Genomic DNA, 23732 nt, shown 5'->3' with positions numbered 1-23732 from the left:
CCCAAACTCGTGCATGTGCCTCTAGTCCACATGCTTCTCCTTGAAGATGCCCACGTGTGACTGAGGAAGAAATGGTCTTAAAGAAGTAAAGAATGCTGCTGAGGGTCAACAGCAGAAGGAGGTAAAATGACTTGGCCAGGGTCCCCCACCAAAATAGAGATGAAGCTGGCTCTCCTTCTGGATTACCAAGGGAGAGGGTCTTGCTTAGAGAGAGCCTGTGACTGAACCCTTCGGGAGTCAATGCCAAGCCCAGGGTGGACCAGTAGAGCCTGGAGCCTTCTTTCTCTGCCCCTGCTCCTTATGTGGATTGAGAACAGTGGAAAGATAGTTTCATGGAGAGGTCCTAATTATATGTGGATGGGAAATTTAGCTCATAACCGAGTAGTCTCCAGAAGGACACAGACGGGCAATGGGGCCCTAAGTCCCTCTGATTTAGAAGTTTCAAAAACAGATCCTTTATGAAGGAGATCATAGATGGATAAGAGGCACAGTTTAGGAAGGGAGCCCTGGATGAGGAAGGGTCCTGTCAAGTCTCTGGTCCAAGCACTCGCCAAACCTTACGGGCAATGGTGAGCTCTGGAACCAGGCAGTCCTGAGCTCAAGTACTTACCAATCATTAGCACTGCAGCTTTGGGTAAGTCACTTGCTCTCCTGAGCTTAAGTTTCCTCATCTATAAAGTGAAAATAAATGATTCCTCTTTCACAACAACAAGGTTAGTGTGAGGATTAATTAATAATAGCGGTTAATATGTACTGAGCACTCACATGTGCTAGACACTGTTCCAAGTGTATGTAATTAAATCCCTTATTAAATAAGACGATCCATATAATGTACTTAATATACCACTAGACACTTATCTGGCATGCAACTCATAATATTAATGGTGATGATGATGATGAAAACACCACCAGAAATGACCAGACCAGTGCCTTCTGAGGCTCCCATTCCATCATTTGATTGGTGGGATTTTTGTATGATGCTCCCCATCACCCAAGGCGCCTCCCCCCCGGAAAGACAGCTCACAACCCCCGGAAAGACAGCTCACAGGTACCTCCTCACTCCCAGCCCCAACCAAGTCTTCTCTTCCTTAGAAGAGTCTCCACATTCCTCAACCTTCCCTGGCCACCAGTTTAAAATCTGCTCATGGCTCTCTTCAGAGGTGATACCCAGAACTGACCACAAACCTTCCACGTGGGCCAGGATAGTAGGGCCATCCCTCTGTCCTCGGGCTCTGGACTGCTGTCCCTGCTGTCCTTGCATTTTGCTAGCAGCCACATCACCCTCTTTGGGTCATTGTAAGCTTATGGTTCTCCAAGAGCCCCAGGTGGGGTTGCTGTGCCTTTCCAAATGAACAGCAAGCCAGACGTCTCTGGTCCTAGTTATGAACAGTTTAATTTGAAGGCCCATGGACAGGGCTGAAACAATTCCAGTCAGGATTATGTCCCAGTGCTCCAGCCTATTGAGAGCACCCTACATTCTGGATCTGTTTCCTCTCATATTCAGCATCACTCAGTGCCATTCTTACTGGACAACCTGCTTTTCCTTCTTAACCTGAAGCACTGGTCAAAATGTTTAACGGGAGAGTGCCAAAGACAGAGCTCTGTGACGGCCCACACTGGGAGTCACCTGCCCCTTATGGCCCTAGGAATAAACCCACTGAGGAGGCCCCCCAATTTCCACATCCTGCAGCCGTGTTTCTCCTTCATGCACTCCAGGAAGGGGAGCCCTTACTGAAACCCTGATACACACCGTCTCCTTAATTTCTCTGACAGGCGCACCAGCAACTCCACACATACATGTGACGGTGGCTGGCAGGTTCCTGGTGAGCCCACACTCACTCCTAGGGGCATCCCTCTCTTCTCTGTGTGATCACATGTCAATGGTATAAGGTTTTCCCCAAACATCTTTGAGGGTTGACACCCAAATTCCTTACTGCTGAAGTCGCATGGTTAGCCTGTCAGAAGAGTGACACTTTGCTATATCCAGCACCACCTGGTCCCTCCTTTCACTCATCTCCCAGAGGTCCTCAGATGCTCTCCCTGGGTCACCCACAGTGCCCACCCTGCCTGTCCTCACAGGTACGTCATAGACCTAGTGACATGCGCTTATTGAAAGTAGCTAGGTGCCTTCTGAGACAATCCTCATCTTGTTTTCCCCTTAACTTTGCTCATTCCACTATGTCTGTTTGCTGTCATCCTCCACCAAAATGTCTAGTGTGCTTCAGTCACAAGCCTGGAGGTGAGAAAGTTCTGTGTCCTTTCCATCACCTGCCCGTGCTTGCTCCAAATGCACCCTATGAAAGCCCCTTTGCTGGTCCATGACATTCTTCTAAAGCCAAACTCATTCTGGGATTGAGTGCCTGCATGTACCAGCACGTTCTTGTCTGGACCTCTAATTTCGCTTTCTCTCCACAGCCACAATTTTGTGGGGAGAGGGTGTTAATTGTATTGAACTACAATATACATTAAAAGACTGCACAAGTCTTAAGTGCGGAGCTCAATAAATTTTCATAATATGAAGAAACCCCATGTAAACAGCGCCAAGATTAAGAATATTACCAGCACCCAGAAGCCCCTGTTGAATCCCCTGCCAGTCATTACCATCCCTGAGGCTAATAGTATAGATTGGCTTTTGCCTTTTCTTGGTGTTATTATAAATGGCATCACTATCTGTCCTTTTTTGTGCCTGGCTTCTTTCACTCAATACCATGTCTGTGAGATTCAGCCATACAGCTCTGAGCCTCGTCATCCATCTTAATCCATAGTCTCAGAGCTGTATAGTTGCCTTAGCCTTTTACAATCTGACTTCATTGCATGGATCTGTATGCAGCACGTTGCATTGCTTTCCACCCCCTCCCAACCTGGCTGGTGGCCATAGTCTAACCTGCAGCCCTGCCTCTAGTCTTCTCTTTTCTAGCCTGTGCTTCATCTATTGTGCCAGACTAACCTTTCCAGAGTTTAGCACTAATTGTTTTTCCCTGCATAGAAAACATTCTATGGCTCCCTGTTACCCATGGCAAACTCAAGGCTATTTACAATCTGGCTTCAATGTTTCCACCTTCAAGACCCAGATCAAATGTCACTTCTCCGCATGATACCTTCTCCAGTCACTCAAGAAGAAATAATTGCTATCTTTTCTCAGCTCCCATAGTAAAGCTTGGCTCATGCATAGAGATATCACTTATGACTTCTTTAGAAGTTAATTACCACATTTCACCCACTCTAAGACACATTTTTATTTCTCTCTGAAATCTGGATGCACCTTGCCATTGATGGCATCTTATAATTGGAAGTATTTTTTTCCCTCGTAATACACAAAATAACAGTGTCTTAGATTTGATGAAATACAGTATTTCATTTTTTTATCTAGCACATTCTTGAACAACTCCCTGGCACCGTACTGCGTTGTATAGTTAGCTTACGTTTCTGGGTCCTTTTCCACGTGTGTGACCAGAAACACACACAAAGCACACAATCTGCGTTTGTTGAATAAAAAGGTGCATACTATTCCTTATTACCTGGGCACCTTCTGCCCATATTTCTACTGTGGCATGGAGAAGGCCTCTCAGTGTGGCTCTTCATGGGGTCGCTCACAAGGGGAAGAGGACTACTCTTTCCTCAAGGGGTGCTGAGAGCCAGGTGACAATAGGGGGCGGTGCGGGGTCAGCTACAGAGGTCTCCATTCCCTAGGGCTGGCATCGCTTGTGAGGGGAAAGAGGAACGTTATATACGAGTAATTTAATGCGGAATCCATGATCAGCAAAGCAAGCTTCAATTATAACATCCTTCCTATCATGTAAATATGATTTGCTTTTCAAGGATCTGATTTATGGCCTGGTTTTCAGGAGCACACTGTGGCAGGAAAAAGTACGTCCTAATCAGCCAATCTTGTTCCAAGCCTCCCTCTTTGAATAACAACAGTGTCTTCTCATTTGCTTTTTTCTAATGATATCAATTATTTCCTTTGCCCCCTCAATCTATGTCTATATTATACGATATAACAGAAGACACAGAGAGGTTGGCAGCTGACCTTAGTGACATTTTAGTTACTTTTTGCCAATTTCTTAATATTCCAGCCATTCAAATTTCATAGGTGATTTTAGTAAAATCCAGCATGTTTTCCACATGCTTCTAAAATTGGGAAACGCAACATCTATTGTCAACTTTGGGATTATCCACTTTGCATGATCAATGATACTGTCTTTCCCTGATATTGCACCACCTCGCACAAGTGAGCATAGAACCCCTTGACTTTGGATGGATCTTTGTCTATGTTTAAAGGATTAGTTTGAGTGATAGTTTGCTCCTGTGTTCAAGGGGTATCCTGAACAAGGTAACAACTTTCCAGGTTTTTCTCCAGTTTTAGGTCAGTTTGATAAAGAATTCACAATAAGTATCAGGCATTGCTTTCCTTAAGATGGTTTTCCTGAGTATGTCAAGGGCATGGAGACTGCAAGGCATAATAAAGTTCAAATGCATGGCCATCTGGACTTTCTTCGGGGAGTTTCTTTGATTGATATATTTATTTTGTCAGGATCTAGGAAAGCACTTAATTCTTTTATACAATGTTCATTATCTTTTAGCAAATTAGATATCTCTGGGAATTTTCTAAATTCCATTGTCTCCTTTAAAAGACAGCAGATGCAATCACTCACAATGTGAAAACAACCAATAAAAACTTTCTTGCTGTCAAGAGCAGTGACCCCTGGCTAATAGGATCAGGGATGAGAGGAAATAGAGGGCTGAAAACAGATTTTTTTTTTTTTTTTTTACTTTATATCCTGCTGTAATGTTTGAAATTTTCCCATGAACATGTATTCCTTTTATTAAAGAAAAAAAAAATGTGCCCTGGCTGGTGTGGTTCAGTTGATTGAGCACTGGCCTGTGAACCAAAGACTTACCGGTTCGATTCCCAGTCAGGGCACATGCCTGGGTTGCAGGCCAGGGTTCCCAGTAAGGGGCACATGAGAGGCAACCACACATTGATGTTTCTCTCCCTCTCTTTCTCCCTCCCTTTCCCCCCCACGCCTAAAAATAAATTAATTAATAATCTTTAAAAAAATGTTTATCATTTTGCTCTGTTTTCTTATTGCCTCTGGTTCCATTTTTCTTTTATTTTGAGAAATTTATCCAGAGGATGACTAAGTTCATTCAAAAAGTCCAACAGCAACAAAACAACAAAAAGATTTTTTAAAAACCTACATTTTTGTTTCTCTTGTTTACTATTGCTTTTCCTTTTCAATTTTCTTTTTATCTGTGCTCCGATTTTTTTTCAATATTAGATTTAATCTTATAATAGAAACCAAATAAAACTCTTATGTCTACAAAATAAATTTATTTGAGAGAAGTTAGGGACCCTTTAGAAAATCTGAAGGAGCCACAGACCACTCTGCAGAGGAAGGTAGAGGCACACGCTTCAGGGACCATGCTGTGCTCCCTGAATATCTATTCAATATAACCCAGTGTGTAAATACCCTTTGCATGTATTTTTCATTAATTATTCTGTTAGTTGTTCCTATGACCATTTTACAGAAGATAAAATGGAGTCTTAGAGGGGTTGAATGATTTGCCCAGGACAGATCAAGGAAAGTGACAAATTTGGGGCTATACTTTTGGGCATAGGGGACGAACTTGTTTTTTCTATTGCACAACAGCTTCAACATTGAGTAAATTATTGATTTTCTAGCTTCTCATATCGTTTTTGTTCCCTTTGTTAAAAGTGGGTACCAGATGCCTCATGGTGTTTCTTTGTTGTTTCTCTTACAAAGGTCCCCTGTGTCTTGCATGTTCTTCTCTGGACATCATCTATGCTGAGTATGAGACTCTAAGGGGCCATGTGACTTATTGTCACTTTGAAGGTCCCCATGGAATAACCCAGAAGAGAGTCATAGGGCCTGGAATTCAAGCTTCCTCACTGCAACACCCCAGGGGACACGACAGCACAACCTCTAGGGTCAGGGAAGGGAGGTGGGGTGCACTTGGGAAGCCCTTTGGCTTTAGTTTCCCCTTTTTAAAACGGGGTGTATGTTGATCGTGAGCAATTTGAATTTTTTAAAAAAACATCAAGCATTTATCATGTGCCTGACCCCATGCTTAGCACTTTATAACTAGAAAGGGGCAAAGCTAGAATTCTAACCTGGGTCTGAAAGCCTCCAGGGCCTTCTACCTATTACCCTATACCCTGCTACCACTTACTATGGTACCCTAACTGGCCCACCCTCTGTCAATGGTCAACAGAATATCAAAGGGACATGAAAAGAAATGCCACGCCCTTCCATATATATCTTTTCTCTCTTTTTATGAAAAGTATTTCTTGCCAAAAGTCTGCATTTTTAATGTTCATGAAAATGATATTATGATCAATGAAAAATTAATGGCCTGTGTCTATTCTTAGGCATTTATTTGTCTCCCAATCCATGATGATAACGTGAACTACTTTGGAAGAAATCTCACTCACTGGGGGTTTATTTTCTTTCTTAACTCACATAGCCAGAGTGTTACTAGGGCTTGCTTTAATTTTAAAATATCTCCGCAACACCTGTGTTTGGAGGATTTACTAAGACAGGCAGCAGGACTACCATCTCTCATTGTGATGACATTATCCACTTTTCTCCTGGCCACTTTGGGCTTCCTAACAGCCCAAACAACCCAGCTTTCGGCCTCTGTGCACACAAAACCCTTCACCTGGAAAGCTTTTTTCCTCCAACTCGAAACTACACCCCGGCTTCCGTGGCCAAATTAAATTCCTCCTTCTCTGTGAAGGCTTCCCTGGTTGTCCCTCCAAGGAGACAACCCCTCTGTCTCCTAAATGCTCTGCCCACTGAGTACATCCAACCTCACACTATTATTGTGATGCTCAGGGCTGCCTCTCCACCAGGCTGTGACTATCCTGTCTCCTCTTCAGCCTCCATCCAGGGTCTGGCACATAAGAGGTCCTCAGGGAGACACCTGTTGAAACACACTGGTGATGCCCAAGACTCACCTTCTTCTCCTTCTATCATGTCTCCTATTTCCTGCTCAGCTCTCAGATCCTTGGAGTCAGATTCTCCTGGCCCTCATGTAACCCTGTCCTTCTCAATTTTATTTCACTCTTCACTTGATATCACATGTTTTGGTAACCTGTTTAGCTGACATAACAAACCACTCTAAGATTCCATAGCTCAAAATAACATCTGCTGTGTTTGCTTATGGCTGTCATCTGGGCTGGGCTCAGCGGCCCAGTGACCACTCATGTGGCTGTATTCAGTCGGCAAGTTGGCTGGGACAGTTAGGATTCTCTATGTTTCCAGCTAGTCATGGAGCCACCCCCTTTCCATGTGGCCTCTCCATGTGTTGTCTCCAGCAGGGTAGCTAGTTTTTATGTGGCAGCTCAGGTTTCCAAGAGGCAAAAGCAAAAGCCCCAGGCCTTAAGGTTTACGCCCCAAACTGACACAGTGTCACCTCTATCATGTTCTGTTGGAAAGCAAGTCACAGACCCAGCTCAAATTCAAGGGCAGAGGACATCAAAATGTCATGAATACCAGGACACATAGTTCATTGGGGCCACCAGTGTCACAGACCACCACACCACACATCAGGGCTATTTGCCTCTGTTTCTGTCTCCCTCCCATGAGTGGAGCTCCCTGAGGGCAGATGCTGTGCCCCTATAGCCAGCACAGTGCCTAAACAGAGTGAGGACTTAGTGGAGAAGAAAGAAGAAAAAGTTGCCAAACAAGCGCCAGGAAATCTCAGCTCCGGACCAGTTTTACCATGGTGTGATCTTGGGCCAGTCCCTGCTCATTTCTGGACCCCAGTTTCCCCATCTATACCATGAGAGGTTGAACAGATCTTCAAAATCTTTCAGATGCAACTGTCATTCTGTGATTCCACCAGGTACAGCACTGACCACACACCCAAGTCCCAGTAATGACCTACTCCTAGGTATTCCCTGAACAGGCCACTTATAGGCATCTTCTCTTTTTCATATGTTATTCTCTCTGCCTGGACTATCACATCCTTTTCCCACTCATCCTTTTAGGATGTAATGTATATTTTTTAAAACTTCATTTGCTGAGGTTGAGTTAAGCACCTCCTCAGCTTGATACACATTCATCATCAATCATTCCATGCAGTGCCTCTCTTGTTTTTGCTTTCCCCTTCATCCCTAATCCCCATTCCTCCCCTTATGTCCAACATGATCACTCCTCCAATGTATCCTATACATGTCATATGTTATCTATTCTTGTAAAATATCTGTTCCTCTGACCATGGGTGCCCATGCTCCGTCCACCTCTCCATTTTCACCAACAACACTGTAGATGTCCTTGTACAGACCTCCTGAGACATGCAGGTGAGGCGCTCTAAGATATATATACCTAGGATTGGGACTGATGGATCACAGTGGCCAGGAAACAGGAACTGCTTGAGTATGTAAAACAGAGGGACTTGACTGCAGGGAAATGTTACTTAGAGAATGAAAGGGCTGCGAAGCTCGTTGGTGATGTCAAGGCAGTCAGAAACTAGCAACAGTCGTAAACTGCTACCTTTCCTAGCAGGGTGGGGCCATGGAGAGGAGGGATCACCTGGTAAAGCCGGAATCATAATTGACCTGTGCAGCCAGGACTGAGCCCATGGAAGAGGTACAGCTGCTGCTTGGAGATGCCACCTGAGGCTGAGAGGGAGGAAAAGAAGTATCGTGGCTCTCCTCTCCCTCTCACCCTCTAACTTCCTATGAGTGCCTCACAGTGGAGGTCAACTGACAAGAAGCTTGGGAACACAACCTAAAGGTACTAGACCCCCATAGTACAGAGCAGAGCAGGAAAGGAACAAGAGAGAGATCTCAGAGCACAGAAGCCTGCAGCTAGCAACTCAGTAGGCATGTACCCAGTGTCACTAAATCTGCCAGACTGCTCTCCAGGTGGCTGTGCCAGTTTAACATGGCCCACATGTTGCCAACACTTAGCGTTATCCAACTTTCTAATTTTTTTGATTGATGGGTATAAAATTCAATCTTGCATTTCTTTCAACTACTGATGCGGCTGAGCGTTTCATATCCTTGTGAACCACTCAAGTTTCCAGAAAGACAAAGAGATTCAAGGGTTGAGAGAGATTAAGTCAGTTCCCAGGTTTAAACAGCTAAGATTTCTATGCCACTTCCTTTAATTGGATTGGAAACATGGAGCTATTTGGTGTGGGGACTTCGGCTCTTCCTGTTAGGTATTTCTCAAGTTCTTTCAGCTGAAACACTAACTCCTGGGACATGTGGAAGATATACAGCCCCATTTTCCTGTCCGGGAAACCAGGTTGGAAACAAATTGCCAATGGAGCTGTCCAGGTCTTCCCTCCCCACAGCTCAAGCACTCTTGCAGCCTTGGCAAGCCCAGGGATCCCCAGACCTGGCTGCCGAGGCTTGAGGGCTCCCTTGAGATAGCAATGAAGTGGTTCCTGCGGCTCTGAGCAAATGGAAAAGTGGTGGGAGGACCCTGCCTACCCCAAGGGATGGAAAGCGAGTGAGAGCCCCCAAGAGACCCAGCATCCCGTCAACACAGCGGGACCTGCAAACAGCCTGGATCGTCCCCCAGGAGCAAGGCTTCCCCTTAGCTCTGCGGGGCCAGGAGAGATTTCCAGTTCTCCACCGCTCCTCTTCACCTCCAGAAGATGAAGCTGCCTACAACCCAGAAGGTGGAAACAGGATCAAGGGCCTTTAAAGCAGAGTCTGGGTGTCCAAGGGTATGGTGGGTGAGTTGGGGTAAACACACCATGGACACGTGCTGTCATCGCTACCCTTGGGTGCCCTCTGCCAGCTTAGGCTGAGTCCTGGAGCAGTGGCCGGGAAAAGTGGTCTCAAATGCTCCTCCCCTTGAGACTGAACAGAGACTGTTTTCCTCCGAGCCCCCTTCACAGGAAACTCCCAGGACCTAGCCAGCAAGAAGCTGAAGAACCAGTGCTGATGCTTCTCAACTCAGGTATGTGTCAGCTGATAAACAAGGCATCAAGGTGACTCTAGGAACAATGCATTTCGTTCTCTTTCTTAGAAAATGGTTATCAAGCCACAAAATGTCAGAGCTGGAAGGTCACATCAAACCTGCCTTTTGGTGCACGTGGGAAAAAGGGCTCAGAGAGGGCAAGCCAAGCTGGGGCAGCCACTCTAGGCCTACAGTCTTACCGGTGCTCCTTGCTCAAATGACTTCTAGCAGCCCCCATGATGAAACGTCTTATCCCCGACCTCTGCTGGGTATGAGGGCTGCAGTGAAACAGGGATATTCCTCCAGATTTTGAAAACTCAAAGGCATAGGTTTTGTTTTCACAATTTCACCGTTTCATTTGAGCTTATGTAGTTTACAGAAATCTTGTTTCTCCCATGGAAACAACAAAGACATGATAGCTTTCGGTGTCAAATTCCTGGGAGTCGTAGGACTCGAGAAATATTCTGCTTCTCATCTCGCAGAGCCCAGGGGGAACCAGAGAAATCTTAAGCCTAATGTTTCCCAGGGAGCAGCACTACGATGCTGGCACAAGCATCAAAGGAAGATGTGATTGGCGAAGTGGTGAAACAGTGACTTGAGAGTTGGGAGATTTAGGTGCACGTTTCAGTTTTTTCACTGATTTGCTGTGTGACCCTGAGCAGGCACTGTCTCATTCTGGGCCCATTTTATCACCTATAATTTGGAGGAAAGATGATAAGACATTCTCGAAATGCCCTTCCGATGTCAACTCTGACTGAGGTCCCAGGTCTCCCTTGTACTATCCTTGGACCAACTCCAGCCATCCTTCTATGTTTACAAAGCCAGAAAAGGGATGAGAGACCGTCTCTCAGCCATGTTTTCTTTCCATTTAAACTCAGATTTACTGACTTGTCTACATTTCTCTGGAAGTGACAGCTGGTGGATACCGAGTACGTGAGGTGCTTTGTCCAGATTTGACCAGGGAAATCAAGGGAAAGACAATCTCCAGATTGCTCTGGGCCGACATTGCTGCTACAAGATGATGTGAATTCTGCTGTTTACAGAAATAAGTCCAGTGTGAGTCGAGCCTTTTTGATGTTTAAAACCAGATGGTATTTCCTGCCTTGATTAGCCTCAGAGCTTTCGTTCCCATGACAACTCCTAAGTTCCACCTACTGCAACTTCCCTGTTCTCTGAGCTTCTTCCTCTTCCATCATTGTGCCAAGATCCCTGGAGAATAAACTCACTAACTAGCATGTGCACAGCACTTTACAGTTTACAACACACTCCAGCATTTATTACCTCACTTACTCCTCACCAAGGCCTTGCCAAATAGCATTTGCTATTCCCTCCATCTTTCAGATGGGAAAACCAAAGCCTCAGAAGTGAGGTGATCTCCCTCTTAGCCTCTTGTGCTGTCAGCAGGATGCAAAACCAGGTTTTATGATGTTGGACCTCATGTGGGGTCCACTACACCAGGATGATTATGACTGCTCTGCTCTGCAGGCCATCTACCTACTTATGATTGCTAAGTGGTCAGTTCTATACATGTACTGGGTCTCGACCAAGGTGTGACATCTTAAGGCAAGTAACTTAACTTCCGTGTGCCTTACTTTTGTCATCTGTAAAACGGGTAGTAATAATGGTATCTCCAGATGGATGAAAGAATTAAATGAGTCCATGTGTAAAACCACAGTAAGTGCTCATGGATTTGAAAGGAGAATTGAGAAGCCTGGGTGAGTCTCAGTTCTACTTTAACCATCCTGTGGGCTTGGGTGGGCCATTCTGTTTGTCGCATCCTGTTTCTCCCTCTACCTGATAGCATCACCGTACTCAGATGGATGTTGTGAGTGATGAGATGAATGCATGGAAAGCCCTAGGAGAGCACCCTTGCTCACAATGCAGTGTGCACACACATCCCCTGAGGACCTTGGGAAGACGCAGATTCTGACTCAGTAAGGTGGGCATGTCTGCATTTCTTACAAGCATCCAGAGAATGCCAAAGCTGCTGGTCCATGGACTACACTTTGAGCACCAAGACTGTAGACCGGAAAGCATCATTTAAGTGTTATCAACAATCAATCATGGAGAGTGCCATGCCCACAGGCCTCCAGTTACAAGCTCAGTCAAAAGCTCGAGAAGCTTGGAAAGCTCCCTGGGAGTGTCAACGGGAACCTATTTGAAGGTTTTTCCAGGTGGGAAATTTTCGTCAGGAGGAGGGCTCCTTAGGCACCCTGTGCCAGGCTCCGGGCATCTGTAACCCCCTCAGAGCTCCCGTGAAAGCTGAACCTGATATTGGGGCTCTCAACAGAGGACGTGAAAACATAAACATGCTACATCAAAATATACTCCTGGTAATGACTTCTGCAATTCTTTAAAAATAAAAATAAACTTTTCAAGCTGAAACTTGTTGATGTGACCCAGGAATGCTAAGTGATCTACAATATGTTCAAGCGCATGATAAAAAGTGGATCAAACCAGAGTTATTACACGTGCCTAAAGAGCACAGTCTGCACCTTGTGCTGCTTCTGTCCAATTCTTTCTTTGCTCTTCGTTCTTCCTTCATATAGTTGTGGTTTGTAAACCGAATTGTGTGTGTTAAGTTCACTGCTAAGCAATAAGCAAATATTTCCCCTCGTTTTTGCAATTCATTTGGCCAGGTCATCCTTGCCTTGGTTGCAGGTCCATAACCCAGCTCGTCCGACTGCTACCAGAGCAGGTTCATTAGTGAAACTGTGCAGATCTGCACCTGGCAGAGCACAAGGTTCGCTGGGGGGGGGGGGGGGGGGGGGGGGGGCGGGCGGGTGGAGGCGGGGCCTGGTGACAAAGGGCTCATGTGGCCCTGACCCCGAAAGAATGGGGAGAGAGAAAACGAGCTCTTCACAGGGGCTATGACCCATGAGCACCGACTGTGCTGAGCATTTGTCTTGCATTCTTAGCCAATGCTCAGCCTCGCCTGCGGGCAGGGGCGGTCGTCCCCCGAATGGCTCAGAGCTCCTGGCGGTCAGGGACTCCGTCCGCTTTGCTCCCCGGTGCCTCCTCGGTGCCTGCCACGGTGCTCCATCAGCATCTACAGAATGAGTGTGCCGGCTCCTTTTCCTGACGAGGAGGAAACTGCGGCGTGCTGACCTGAGGAAGCCATCAGCACCACACGCGTGAGTTTGTGGCTCCAGGCGACCCGATCACCTTTCCCTCAGAGGATTCCCTCTGACTCACGCTCTTCACTACGCCAGCTCGTGAAGAGTTAGGAAAAGCGGCTTGCCATGAGGCCACTTCGCCGGGGAAGCAGACCTATAGAAGCTGCAGCAACACTGATGCGCAGCCTCCAGTTCTAGATCCTTCTGTATGGGTGGAATCCCCCCCCCCCCAGCCCCTTTTCACAGCGTGGGTTCCCGGGGACACACTGAGTTGAGGTCAGCCTGCAGCATGTGGTTTGGGCACAGGTCCCTGGGTGGACCCCTGAGAAAGGGACACGTGGAAGTGAGCAGGGGGAAGCTGGCGGCGCGAGAAGTGGAGTCCATAGAGCTGGGGCCCCTCGGACGTACTGACAGCTGAGCAGTCTGGGCAGCGGGTTCCGTGGCAACACGTAAGTGCTTCTGAAGATACTCACTTGAGACTCAAAGGAATGGTTTTTGATCGTGATGAAAGTGGGGATATTTTCTTAAAGAGCCACAAGGAAGTGAAGCAGAATTACTCCGCAGCCCGTGGCGGCCGGAAGTGAGAGTCAGAGGAGCGGCAAGATGGCGCCGCCCGCGAGGCTTCCAGCCCCAGGAGGGTTTCCACCTTCCCCCGGGCTCGCCCTCCGCGGAGCCAGGATGCAGAATACTTCGCAGTCGCGAAGTATTTTCTGGGCCAGGATCTGGAGGCACATGGGCCGGAAAGCCTCTCATGATGAAGGGGGCAGAAGGGTGTGTGTACCTGTGTGCGCGGGAGGGCGAGGAAGACCGAGGGTGGCTGCGTCCTCCCCACGGAAGGATAAGGGTGATTAGATGAACAGACTGACACTAGGGTGGAAGACTAGACAGGTCGCGAGCCCCCCTTTTCCTTCTTTTAAAGTTATGATAGAATATGTGTATATGAAACGTGCTGTTTGAACCATTTTAAGGTGTACAGTGACATTAATGTTGCACAACCATCACCATTATCTAGTTCTAGAACTTTTTCATCACCCCAAAATGAAATCTACCCATTAAGCAATGGCACCCCATTTCCCCAAGCCCTGGCTTTCTGTATGTATGTATTTGCCTATTCTGTCCATTTCAGAAAAATGGAATCATGTAATGGTGTGGTCTTTTGTGCCTGGCTTCTTTGATTTAGCATAATGTTTTCAAAGTTCGTCCATATTATAGCATGGGTCAGAATGTCATTCCTTTTTGTGGCTGAATGACACTACATTTTTAAATTGTTTCTAATTGTTCAAATTTTTGACTAACTACCCCTTTTTAATTCTTTTGGGTATACATCTAGGAGCAGAATTGCTGGGTTACATGGTAATTCTGTTTAGTGGATTGAGGAACAACTCCCCCTTCTTTTTATAGATGTTCACAGACTCTCAGGACTGGAAAGGACCTCAAAAGGGACTTTGAACAGTGTTTCTTAGACTTTTGGATTTCACACATCAGTAAAACTAAAACTACCATCACCACCACCCCTCCCCCAAAAGTATTAGTAGTGACTTTTGTCAAGACCAAGGCCAACCCTGTAAAATGAGTATGTTTAGTGTCAGGTAAACTCATTGTCTTGTACTTGTTTTTTCTCACATCACCTCCACCATTGGGTCATTTGGGAAGCACTTGCCTGGTCCAGTCCTTATCCAAAGTCTGAATTCCCCTCTCCAGCTGCCCTGGGCTTGACCAGCCTCTGGGATACTCCCCTTTTTAGGGAACTCTAGTTCCCAGGGTCTCCCCAGTATTCTTTCTTCATCATCTGGGGCTCCACAGATTTTGGCCTCACTCCACCTTCTTCAGAACTACGACCACTGCACCTTGTCTTCCAAATGCTCTACGGGGATGAGCACAGCTATGTGAAATCCTGACACCAGGAGAGGTGATGAGGTATTGCCCTGACTTGTAAAGATTCTTAGAAGAAATACAGAGAATCTCCCAGCTATTTATAGTATAAGTGCCTCTCCGCATCAAAAAAAAAAAAAAAAAAAAAAAATTGTGAACAAGCTATAGACTAACAAGGTATTGTTTTGTTGTTGTTGTTATTGGCTGAGATTATACCAATTCAACATTCCTCTGTGCGCTGGGCAGCAGCAAGAAGGCATGGAGAAAATGTGGACTCTCCATGACAGTGAGAGGTGAGACCTGCATTCAAACTGTCCCTTGTTAAGTGGGTGACCTTGGTGAGATTCATTGATATCTGTGTACTCCAGTCACCAAATTGGTAGAAAGGGAATTTTAAAGCCTCACAGGGCTATTTTGAAGGGGGCAAGGCCACTTATAGAAGCACCTGGCACACCACAGTTGCCTGCTTCGTAACAATTATCACTGGAAGGAATCTGAGCAGTTTTATACCTTCAATGAGCAAAATCAAAGTGAGAAGACAAACTCACCATTATTTAATATATGCTGGGCAAACAGAAAGTCCTTCAAAGAATCAATTCCCTGTATAGGAATAACAATAAAATAGTATTGAAGTGTGGCAGTAAGGAACATGGAACCCACTCTGCAGAGCTGAAACAAAATGGCATCCTGGTCTGTTACCAAAGGATACAGTGGCCCTGCTGAGGCCTTAGGGTAAGGCCAAACCCTACCCTCGGCACCTGAAGGGTGCAGACAAAGTCTCCCTGAAGAAGACAGGCATGCCCTGAGAGCCCTGAGGGGGCAGCTCCAACAGGAACTGGGGATCTTGGGAGTGGGGATCTTATGCTGATGGGAGTTGGTTTACCCCCCACCAGAAAAGACCCTGAGGAGGAAGCTCTGGGTGGCAGGGAGGTGGGGTCTCTGCTTTGAAAGGAAGTTGAAGACAAGTCCACTGGGCTTTCTGCTCTTTCCCACTAGTGGTGACTGTGTTCATTTCCCCTCTGTCTTCCTCAAGCTTTGGTGACTCACTGTCTACAGACTAGCTTCTCAGCTGAATGGACAAAGTTTAAGGCAGGGTCTAATCCCTCTCAGGCAGCGTGTTAGAGGAGAACCCCCTCAGGTCATTGGGGAGCCTGGCAAGCCCTCCAGAACTATTCACAGAGAACCCCCACCCCGGGGGAGATGACTCGCAATCCACCTCCCAGGGAGCAGATTCGCTATCCCTGGCTAGTCCTGAATTTGGTATTAACTTTATGAGAGAAAGCATCAGCATTCACTTTACATGTTTTACTGGACCTATCGGTTAGTAATAGGTGATTACTTGCTTGAAATGGACAAGGACAGATGGGCATGGATGGTGTTGCCCAGCACCTTCAGTCTGGGCTGCAGAATCTTCCCAGGATGGGTCCTCAGTCTGCAGGAGATACCTTCTTGGCAACAGAGGTCAGCGTGGATGTCACAGCTGTCTAGCCTTGGCTGGGCCTGCACAGCAGTGTCTTAGGCAGCTCTAAGGCAGGAACAAACTGGAAGGCTCTCGTGCTTCCTCTCTGCCTGCTGGACCAGCTCCTGCGACTGGCTGGAAAGCCTTCCTGCTTCTTTCTGTCCACTTTGCTGGCAGTGCCAATGACACAGACACCCAGAGCCAGGACAGCTGGACGGCTGGGACCCACAGCCAATACTGGCATTCTTAAGGCTCCAATGCCAGCAAAGCCAGCTAAGCTGCTGCTACCTCTGGCTGGAGGTGGCTGCTGCTGGCCTCACCCATCCAGCCATGCCTATATTCGGGCAGGTGGGTGAGGGGAGAGGGGATTTCTTAATAGGCAACCGTTGTGGAGATTTCTCAAATCAGCACAACTCCACATAGTGTGAAAGGGCTTTCTCCCCTTTACCTGATCCTTGGCACCTTGGGGAGCACCCCAAATTACCCCATAAAAAGCAGTTGAGCCAATAACCCCTGTGCTAGGACTGCCTCTAGAACCAGTGCTCTTCCCAGGGTTATAAATGGTTCCTATGCATTTCAAAGAAAAGAATCAGCAATTAGAAAAACAGGTATCTAACCTACCCCTGATATTTAACCACAAATATGATACTTCCTCCAAACACAGTCCCCCATCTGGGGTGCCCTTCCTCTTCCCTACCTGCCAGCTGTGGTCTCTCTTTCAGACCGGCTCCAGCTCTGCCCTCTTCTGCCCAGGCTGTCACTGACATCCTCCAAGCTGTGGACCCAGCGCACACTTTTATAACAAGACTCTTCACATGGCCCTGCAATGTTTTATTTATGTGCTTGTCTCCTCTAAGATACTGCGGATTCCCTGAGAGCAGAAATGAGTTTTTTCATCTCTGGATTCGAAGTACCAGCATGGGACAGGCACAGGGCAGATGCCCAGTAAATGTTCATGGAATGAGAGACTAAACATTTTCCTTGCACAGCTAGCCAGCCTCTGTGTAATGGGCTGCCATTAAGCCAAGAAGGTGAGAGCCTTCCCCTGGCCATCGGGCGGCAGGGCTTGAACACCCAGCATGCAGCAGGCAGGGCACTGCACAGCTGCTGGGGAACAGCACTTTCTCCCCTCCAGAATGGAGAGCCCTCTGAGCAGGGTCCCGGCCATCTCAAAGTCGGGGATCTCTTAACTTTAATGTCTCACTGCCAAGCAGGCCACCTCTGCAGAGAGCTGCTGGGGGAAGAGGCCATTACCAAAGACAATGAAGCCCTGAACACCCCCTCAGGCCACTCCTAGCAATGGTGGCGTTTCATAGCTGCCACTGTCCTAGTCAAAACAGGGTCTCCCTGCCTGTTCCCAAGGAATCCGCCTTGCAAGAGCACCATGGAGGAGCATTCTATGATCAAATGTGTGGGAAATGGTACAAGCTACTTGGGCCCTCTTCAAGAGGCCCGACATACACTGCTGTAGTGAAGGTCTGAAATGCCCTACAGGACTGATAATCATTTAAATGATTATCTGCCAAATTCATTTGATCACAGAGCCTCACCCCACTTTCACACATACACCCCTCTTTGTTTTTCTTGGTGGAAAACCTATTAACATCCTGTGAAACTAGTCACAAGGCTAGACAGCTGTGACATCCACGCTGACCTGTGGTCCCAAGAGGTTACCTCCTGCAGACTGGGGAGCCATCCTGGGAAGATTCTGCAGCCCAGACTGAATACACGTGGGGAAAAGCTGGTGACGGTCATCAACCAAGAGAAGCACTGCAGAGGGGAGCAGCCTCCTCGGGAGGGAACACATGGGGTGAGAACGGGCATCAGAAGGCTGGTCATGGCCCAGAACGGGTCCCAGGGATCTCTTACCAACCAGCACACAAACTTCCTGGGAGAACACACCTTAGAACCACTTGAGTCCAGTGAAAAATACAAGAGAAGCATCCATTCTGAGCCTTCGTTTTCCCATCTGCAAAATGGGAATAATCAGCCCTTCTCTGGGGTCATCAGACGAGATTGCGGAGGTTTGCATTTGTGGAAAGCGGATTCCCAGCATAGCTCTTGTGTACTGTGGGTGTTTAATCAAACTTACCTGAGTAGGAGCTGCACAAATAATGGGCTTATAAAAAGAACACGTAACAGCAAAAAGCTGGCACAGAACCTCAAGGCATATAATTCAGCGGCCATGTATTTCATGGGCGAATAGCCCTAGGCCTGTCCATAACCCCTGACTATATGAGCACATTAAGTCAGCAAGAATCCCTGGTACTTCTAGCTCCAGGAGCCTGTGGGAGTCCTTGGAAAAAGCACAGGCTCAGAAGCCCACCCGTTCAGTTCTAAGCCAGATTGCTGCTTCTGGGTGAGTAACAGCGTGCAGCTTCACTCCTCCATGTCTGTGTTCCCATTGCGCAGGACGGGGTTAAACTATGCCAGCTCTCAGAGTGGCAGCGAGGGTGGATGAGACTGAGGTCAAGCTGCTGCACACGTATTGGTAGGTGCCCAATGACACTGTCTCCTTAAGGAAGGCTGAGATGTGAGGAACAATTATAAAGACGTCTGTCAGTGATGGCTAAAATGAAACCTTTTCGCTCCAGTCATGTGGAAAGTTGGCTTCAGCAGGTGGGAGGATGAAGAAGGAACAAAACCCACTGAATTGACAGGCAGAGGGAGAACATGATTTGGCTCTGGGCAACGCAGTAATGACCGCCTCTAAAAGCCAGTGGAGCAGAAATGGGCGTTCATGGCTTGGGGAGGGAGAGATGAGACCCCCACAAGGAGCCAGCATGCGGCCTGCAGAATTCTGTGAAGGCTGCCATCTATTGGGTATGTTCCACAGCCCAAGTCCTTCATGCACTCTGGCTCTAAGCTCTGACTAAGAGGCTAAGTCTCCCACACCTGGCTACAGAGCGGACCACCTGCAGGGCTGGATCTGAACTCTGAGCCTTAGTCCAGAGCACAAACTCTTTCCGCTCCACCATGCTGCCTCTTATGGTTGGGGTCAGATCATCCATTTGCCTTGCCTGTTGAGGTCCTCAAGGGTGGGGACTGGCTCTGGCTCGTCTCTGTACTCCCATCACTCAGCAAATGACAGAAATGCAGTAAGTGTTGTCCGAACAAATTACTCACTTGAAAACACTCCAGAAAGCTCTGGATTTAAGTCAGAGACCTTCTCGTATAATATAACATGGCAGAAAACTACATGAACCAATGCCCTTCTGAGGAACAGAGCATTAACAGAGTCCAGAAAATTCCAAATCCTCTGCTTCTTTGCCTAGAAAATGTGAGCACCGAAGTCCTTCCACAATGTAATATATTAGGGTCTTCTGCTCCCACTTGAAGTGCAGAAAGCCCTACAGTGATCTGGAATGAGCAGTATGGAGTATGAGGGCATCATCTTGTATGACCACAGATGAGGAAACTGACAGCCAGGAAGAAGAGATCCTGCAAGATCACAATGAGCCTCCTCCTCCTTTTTCCTACATAAAAGGTCTTTGCAAAAAGGAGAAATTCATTCAACACACACATCCTGTTGCATGTTGTATGCAGTAGGCATGGTGAAGTGCAAAAGTAGAGTTATATACAAAGCAGGGATCCCAGTGGCCGGAGAGGTTAGTTCTGTGGGAGTCAAGAAAAGGCCTCATTTTATAGGAGACTCAGACTGTCACCTGTCGGGACAAGTTAGAAGTTTTAAGGGAAGATGTGCCGAAAAGGCTAATATTCTGCTAAAATATGCATGTCCCCATGTAAGGATAGAGTTGTTGCTATGAAGCCACTACCTGAACAAAGACTATATTTTCCAGTGTCCTTTGTCAGGTGCGGCCACGTGACTACTGGTGAATGGGAGCAGGAGGAGCCGATGGAATGTGAGCAGTTAAGAGCAAGGCAGTAAGAAACGGCTGTACCCACTTCACATCCTTTTCCCCTTCTGCCAGCCTGAAGCAAAGACTCTGAAGCCCCTGGGAATGGTAGAGCCCCAGATGAAAGGAGCTGGGCCCCTGAATCACCATATGAAACCACGTGCCAAGCAAGAAGCAGCCATACTGGACTTCATGTGAGAATAAGTGTCTAATGTGTTGGAGTTTGTTACAGCCACAAGCATCACCAACTACTACAGCAGAGAAGGGAAGACGGGTATTCCAGGCAGAGGGAACAACAGGACTAAGGCGCAGCGGTGTGACGAAGCACGGCGTGTTTCAGGGAGCTGAGGGCGGCTGGGGCGCTGGCTGTGTGGAGGCAGTACTGGGATTCAGAAAGCTCACGCTGGTGACCACAGGAAGGAGGATCACGTACAGGGATTATTTCCAGGCGCCCTGGTGTTGCTGGCACTGCTCTCAAAGGAAGAATGGAAGTTGTGAATGGTTTCCTGTAAAATTTGTCTCTCACGTCCCTGTGGAGGAAATTGGAAACAGACACAGAAAGCCTTGTTAAATCTTTTAACCATTAATTCAATTGACACAGTGTTGTTAACGCTCAACTCATACTTGAAAAACCCATGGGCGTCTTGGGGGAAATGAATTACCTAATTGACAGAGCACCAAGTTTAATAAAGACACTCTGAGTCAGATTCCCCCCACCCCAGCACCCACAATCACAGCATGCCAAAGACGGGAGAGGGCCCGAGACACAGGAGTCCAGTCCCCCAGCAAAGACGGACAGCAGAGCCCAGGAAGCAGGACTGACTTGCCCCGGGTCACACAGCATGGAAGGGAGGTCTCTTCCCTTGCTCTGCTCTCTGCGTCCTTCCAGCCCTCGGACTTCCAGCGCATTCAGCGGGAGCCAAATTTCTTCCTGCTACACTGTGAGGGTTTGAACAGCCTTCCTCCTCCTTGCCCAAAAGATGTCAGATTCCTCTTCACAGTGATTCACTCCTCATCCCATCCCTGCAAGATCTCCCCTTCCTGGCCCCCTTGCACACACATTTGGAGATAGAAAAAGAGGGGGGATGTGAATGTTTCTTTAAGCCTAGAGAACATCTTCACTGAAACTGGCCAAGAGGCAGCAATACACAGAGGTTAAGACTAGAGACTGGAATCAAAGAGCCTGAGTTCTAATCCCATCTCTCCATTTACTAGCTGTGTGACCTTGAGCAAGGTATTCTGTCTCTCTGGGCCTTGGTTTCCTCATTTATAAAATGGGGATAGCAACAGTACCTCAAATAGTCGTTGCTGACATAGGACCCTGTGCTAGCAGCGGGAGGCCTACAGTCCCTGTCTTCCAGAAGGCAGCAGCGTGGCTTAAACATGTATTTTTAAAACTAACAAATAAATGTGGCCAACACGTAAAGCAAATTAAAAATGAATCATCTCTGGCAGATTGTCCTCTGCTAAGCATAAAAAGGAAAAGAAGTCCATCGAATGAGCCCTGACTTCAAACTTTCTCTCCTTTCGTTCCATGACCTCCCCACACCCTGAGCGGTCCCGCTCGACTCCCAGTGCTGAAGTGGCCTCCCAGACACTTTGAGAGGGCAGTGAGGGTCCCCCTGCAGTCAGTTCTTCCAGATCGTTTTAAATAAGCTGGGAAAGTGCCGTCAGGATTCTATCAACACAAGCCTGAAGGTGGCAGGGGAGAGGACAGAGAAGCCACTGTGGGGTCAGAGGACCATGAGCCTCCACTCTACCGCTCACTAGTGGGGGCATCCTAGGCGTGGCCCCATGCTGCTGAGGGTCCATACCTGTAAAATGGGAAAATGTCACATGCTGGGGCTGTGATGAGGTTCACCCTGAGATAATGAATGGGCGGCACTGTGCAAACTGCAGAGGGCGAAAAAATAAACAGGAGGGGTGACAGCGATGTCGTTATTAAACACCACCTTAGCCTTAATTGCCTGAGAAACGAGGTCAGGGCGAGACAGGGTTCCAGCAGTCTCTGCCTCCGAACCTTAGGAGGGAGCCGTGGATGATGAAAACCGTAATCATTCCTGCATCCACACTGACTCACGTTGATAATGATAATTGCCCTTTAAAAACCCCTGAGTTTCAAAGGACCTGCCTGATAATTCTCAGAAGGAAAAAGCAAATATCCATTAAAAGTAGAAAAAAGTGTTTAGTTTATCTAAGAGTTAAAGAAATGCAAAATAAAACAAGGCACATTTTTTTTGGCCTATCGAGTTAATAACAAATTAAAAAGAAGTACCAGGCTCTCATACCCACAGCTGGTGGGGATGTTCACCAGCTCTTTCTGGAAAGTAATTCAAGAAAAGGTAACATACAGCTTGAATTAGACTCTGACTCCGAAACACTTTTAGACAGCTATTCTGAGCAGATAAATAGAAGGCCTTATACACAAAGTTGCCCACTGCAATACTATTTAGACTAAGTCTGGATAGCTACGTATCCTATAAATAAGAATTAAAAAAATAATTGTAGTACATCCATGCAAATGTGTTATATTAAAAAGAGTTCTTGATGACATGGGTAACTGCATATATTTAATATTAAATGAAGAAAGCAGAATGTAAACTTACAGATCCACATGTATCTCAGCCACATAAAGAAAACATTTGGCCCTAACCCATGTGGTTCAGTGGGTTAGAGCATTGTCCAGTAAACTGAAAGGTCGTGGGTTTGATTTCCAATCAGGGCACACACCTAGGTTGTGGATTTGGTCCCCAGTGAGGGTTTGTATGACAAGCAACCAATTGATATTTCTCTCTCACATCGATGTTTTTCTCTCTCTCTTTCTCTCTCTTCCCCTCTCTCTAAAATTAATAAGCATGTCCTCAGGTGAGGATTTAAAAGAAAAAAAAACCAAAACATTTAGCACAAAACACTGCAGAGTGCTCTTCCCAAATGTGAACAGTACTGGCCTCTGGGTGGATGGATCATGATTTCTTTAAAAATCACCTTTTTGGTACAGTGCAAATTTAGTAAAATGAATATGCATGCTTTGATAATCACAAAAAAGTGGGAAGGAAAGAAGTAATCAATGGCTTAGGACTAAAGGTGAAATTCAGGTCCTTGTTTCTGGTAACATTCTCCAACACAAACTGTTTGAAACTAACAAACTAATAAACAGACTCACATGCATATCACAACTTGAGTGCTAGAATGGGTTTACACAGAAGTTACATGGCTTGCAGGCTGAGGGTCCACAGTGCTTTGCTGATTTTTTGTTAAGGCTGAGCCAGGTTTTAGTTAATACTCCTTTTTTTAAATTTAGGCTAAAATGTTCAAAGTTTTTTTGAGTTTAAAAAAAAACTCAAAGTTTTTTTGAGTAAAAAAATGTATTTTATATGACAACCCTATTACACGTACATACATACAACTGAAACAAATTTTACCCTTCCTACCTGCAAAGAACGTTAATTTCTACTCTACTCTGTTTTTTAAAAGGCTGCTTAAG

The 23732-nt window shown here is 46.7% G+C and overlaps 1 protein-coding gene across 1 annotated transcript in view; it reads right to left on the bottom strand.

The window, feature by feature from the left end:
- Positions 1-20673: 20673 nt before the first annotated feature.
- Positions 20674-23732, bottom strand: part of ANKS6 (ankyrin repeat and sterile alpha motif domain containing 6) — a 44514-nt gene continuing 41455 nt past the window's right edge. The window contains exon 15 of the mRNA XM_054584949.1: positions 20674-20778. Coding sequence (XP_054440924.1) covers positions 20674-20778 — 105 coding nt within the window. The remainder of the gene's footprint in view (positions 20779-23732) is intronic.

The sequence above is a fragment of the Pteronotus mesoamericanus genome, unplaced genomic scaffold (genome assembly GCF_021234165.1).
Source record: "Pteronotus mesoamericanus isolate MK-2021 breed Mesoamerican mustached bat unplaced genomic scaffold, CSHL_Meso_final contig_78, whole genome shotgun sequence".
Lineage (NCBI taxonomy): Eukaryota > Metazoa > Chordata > Mammalia > Chiroptera > Mormoopidae > Pteronotus > Pteronotus mesoamericanus.
This window is presented reverse-complemented; position numbering and strand designations above follow the sequence as displayed.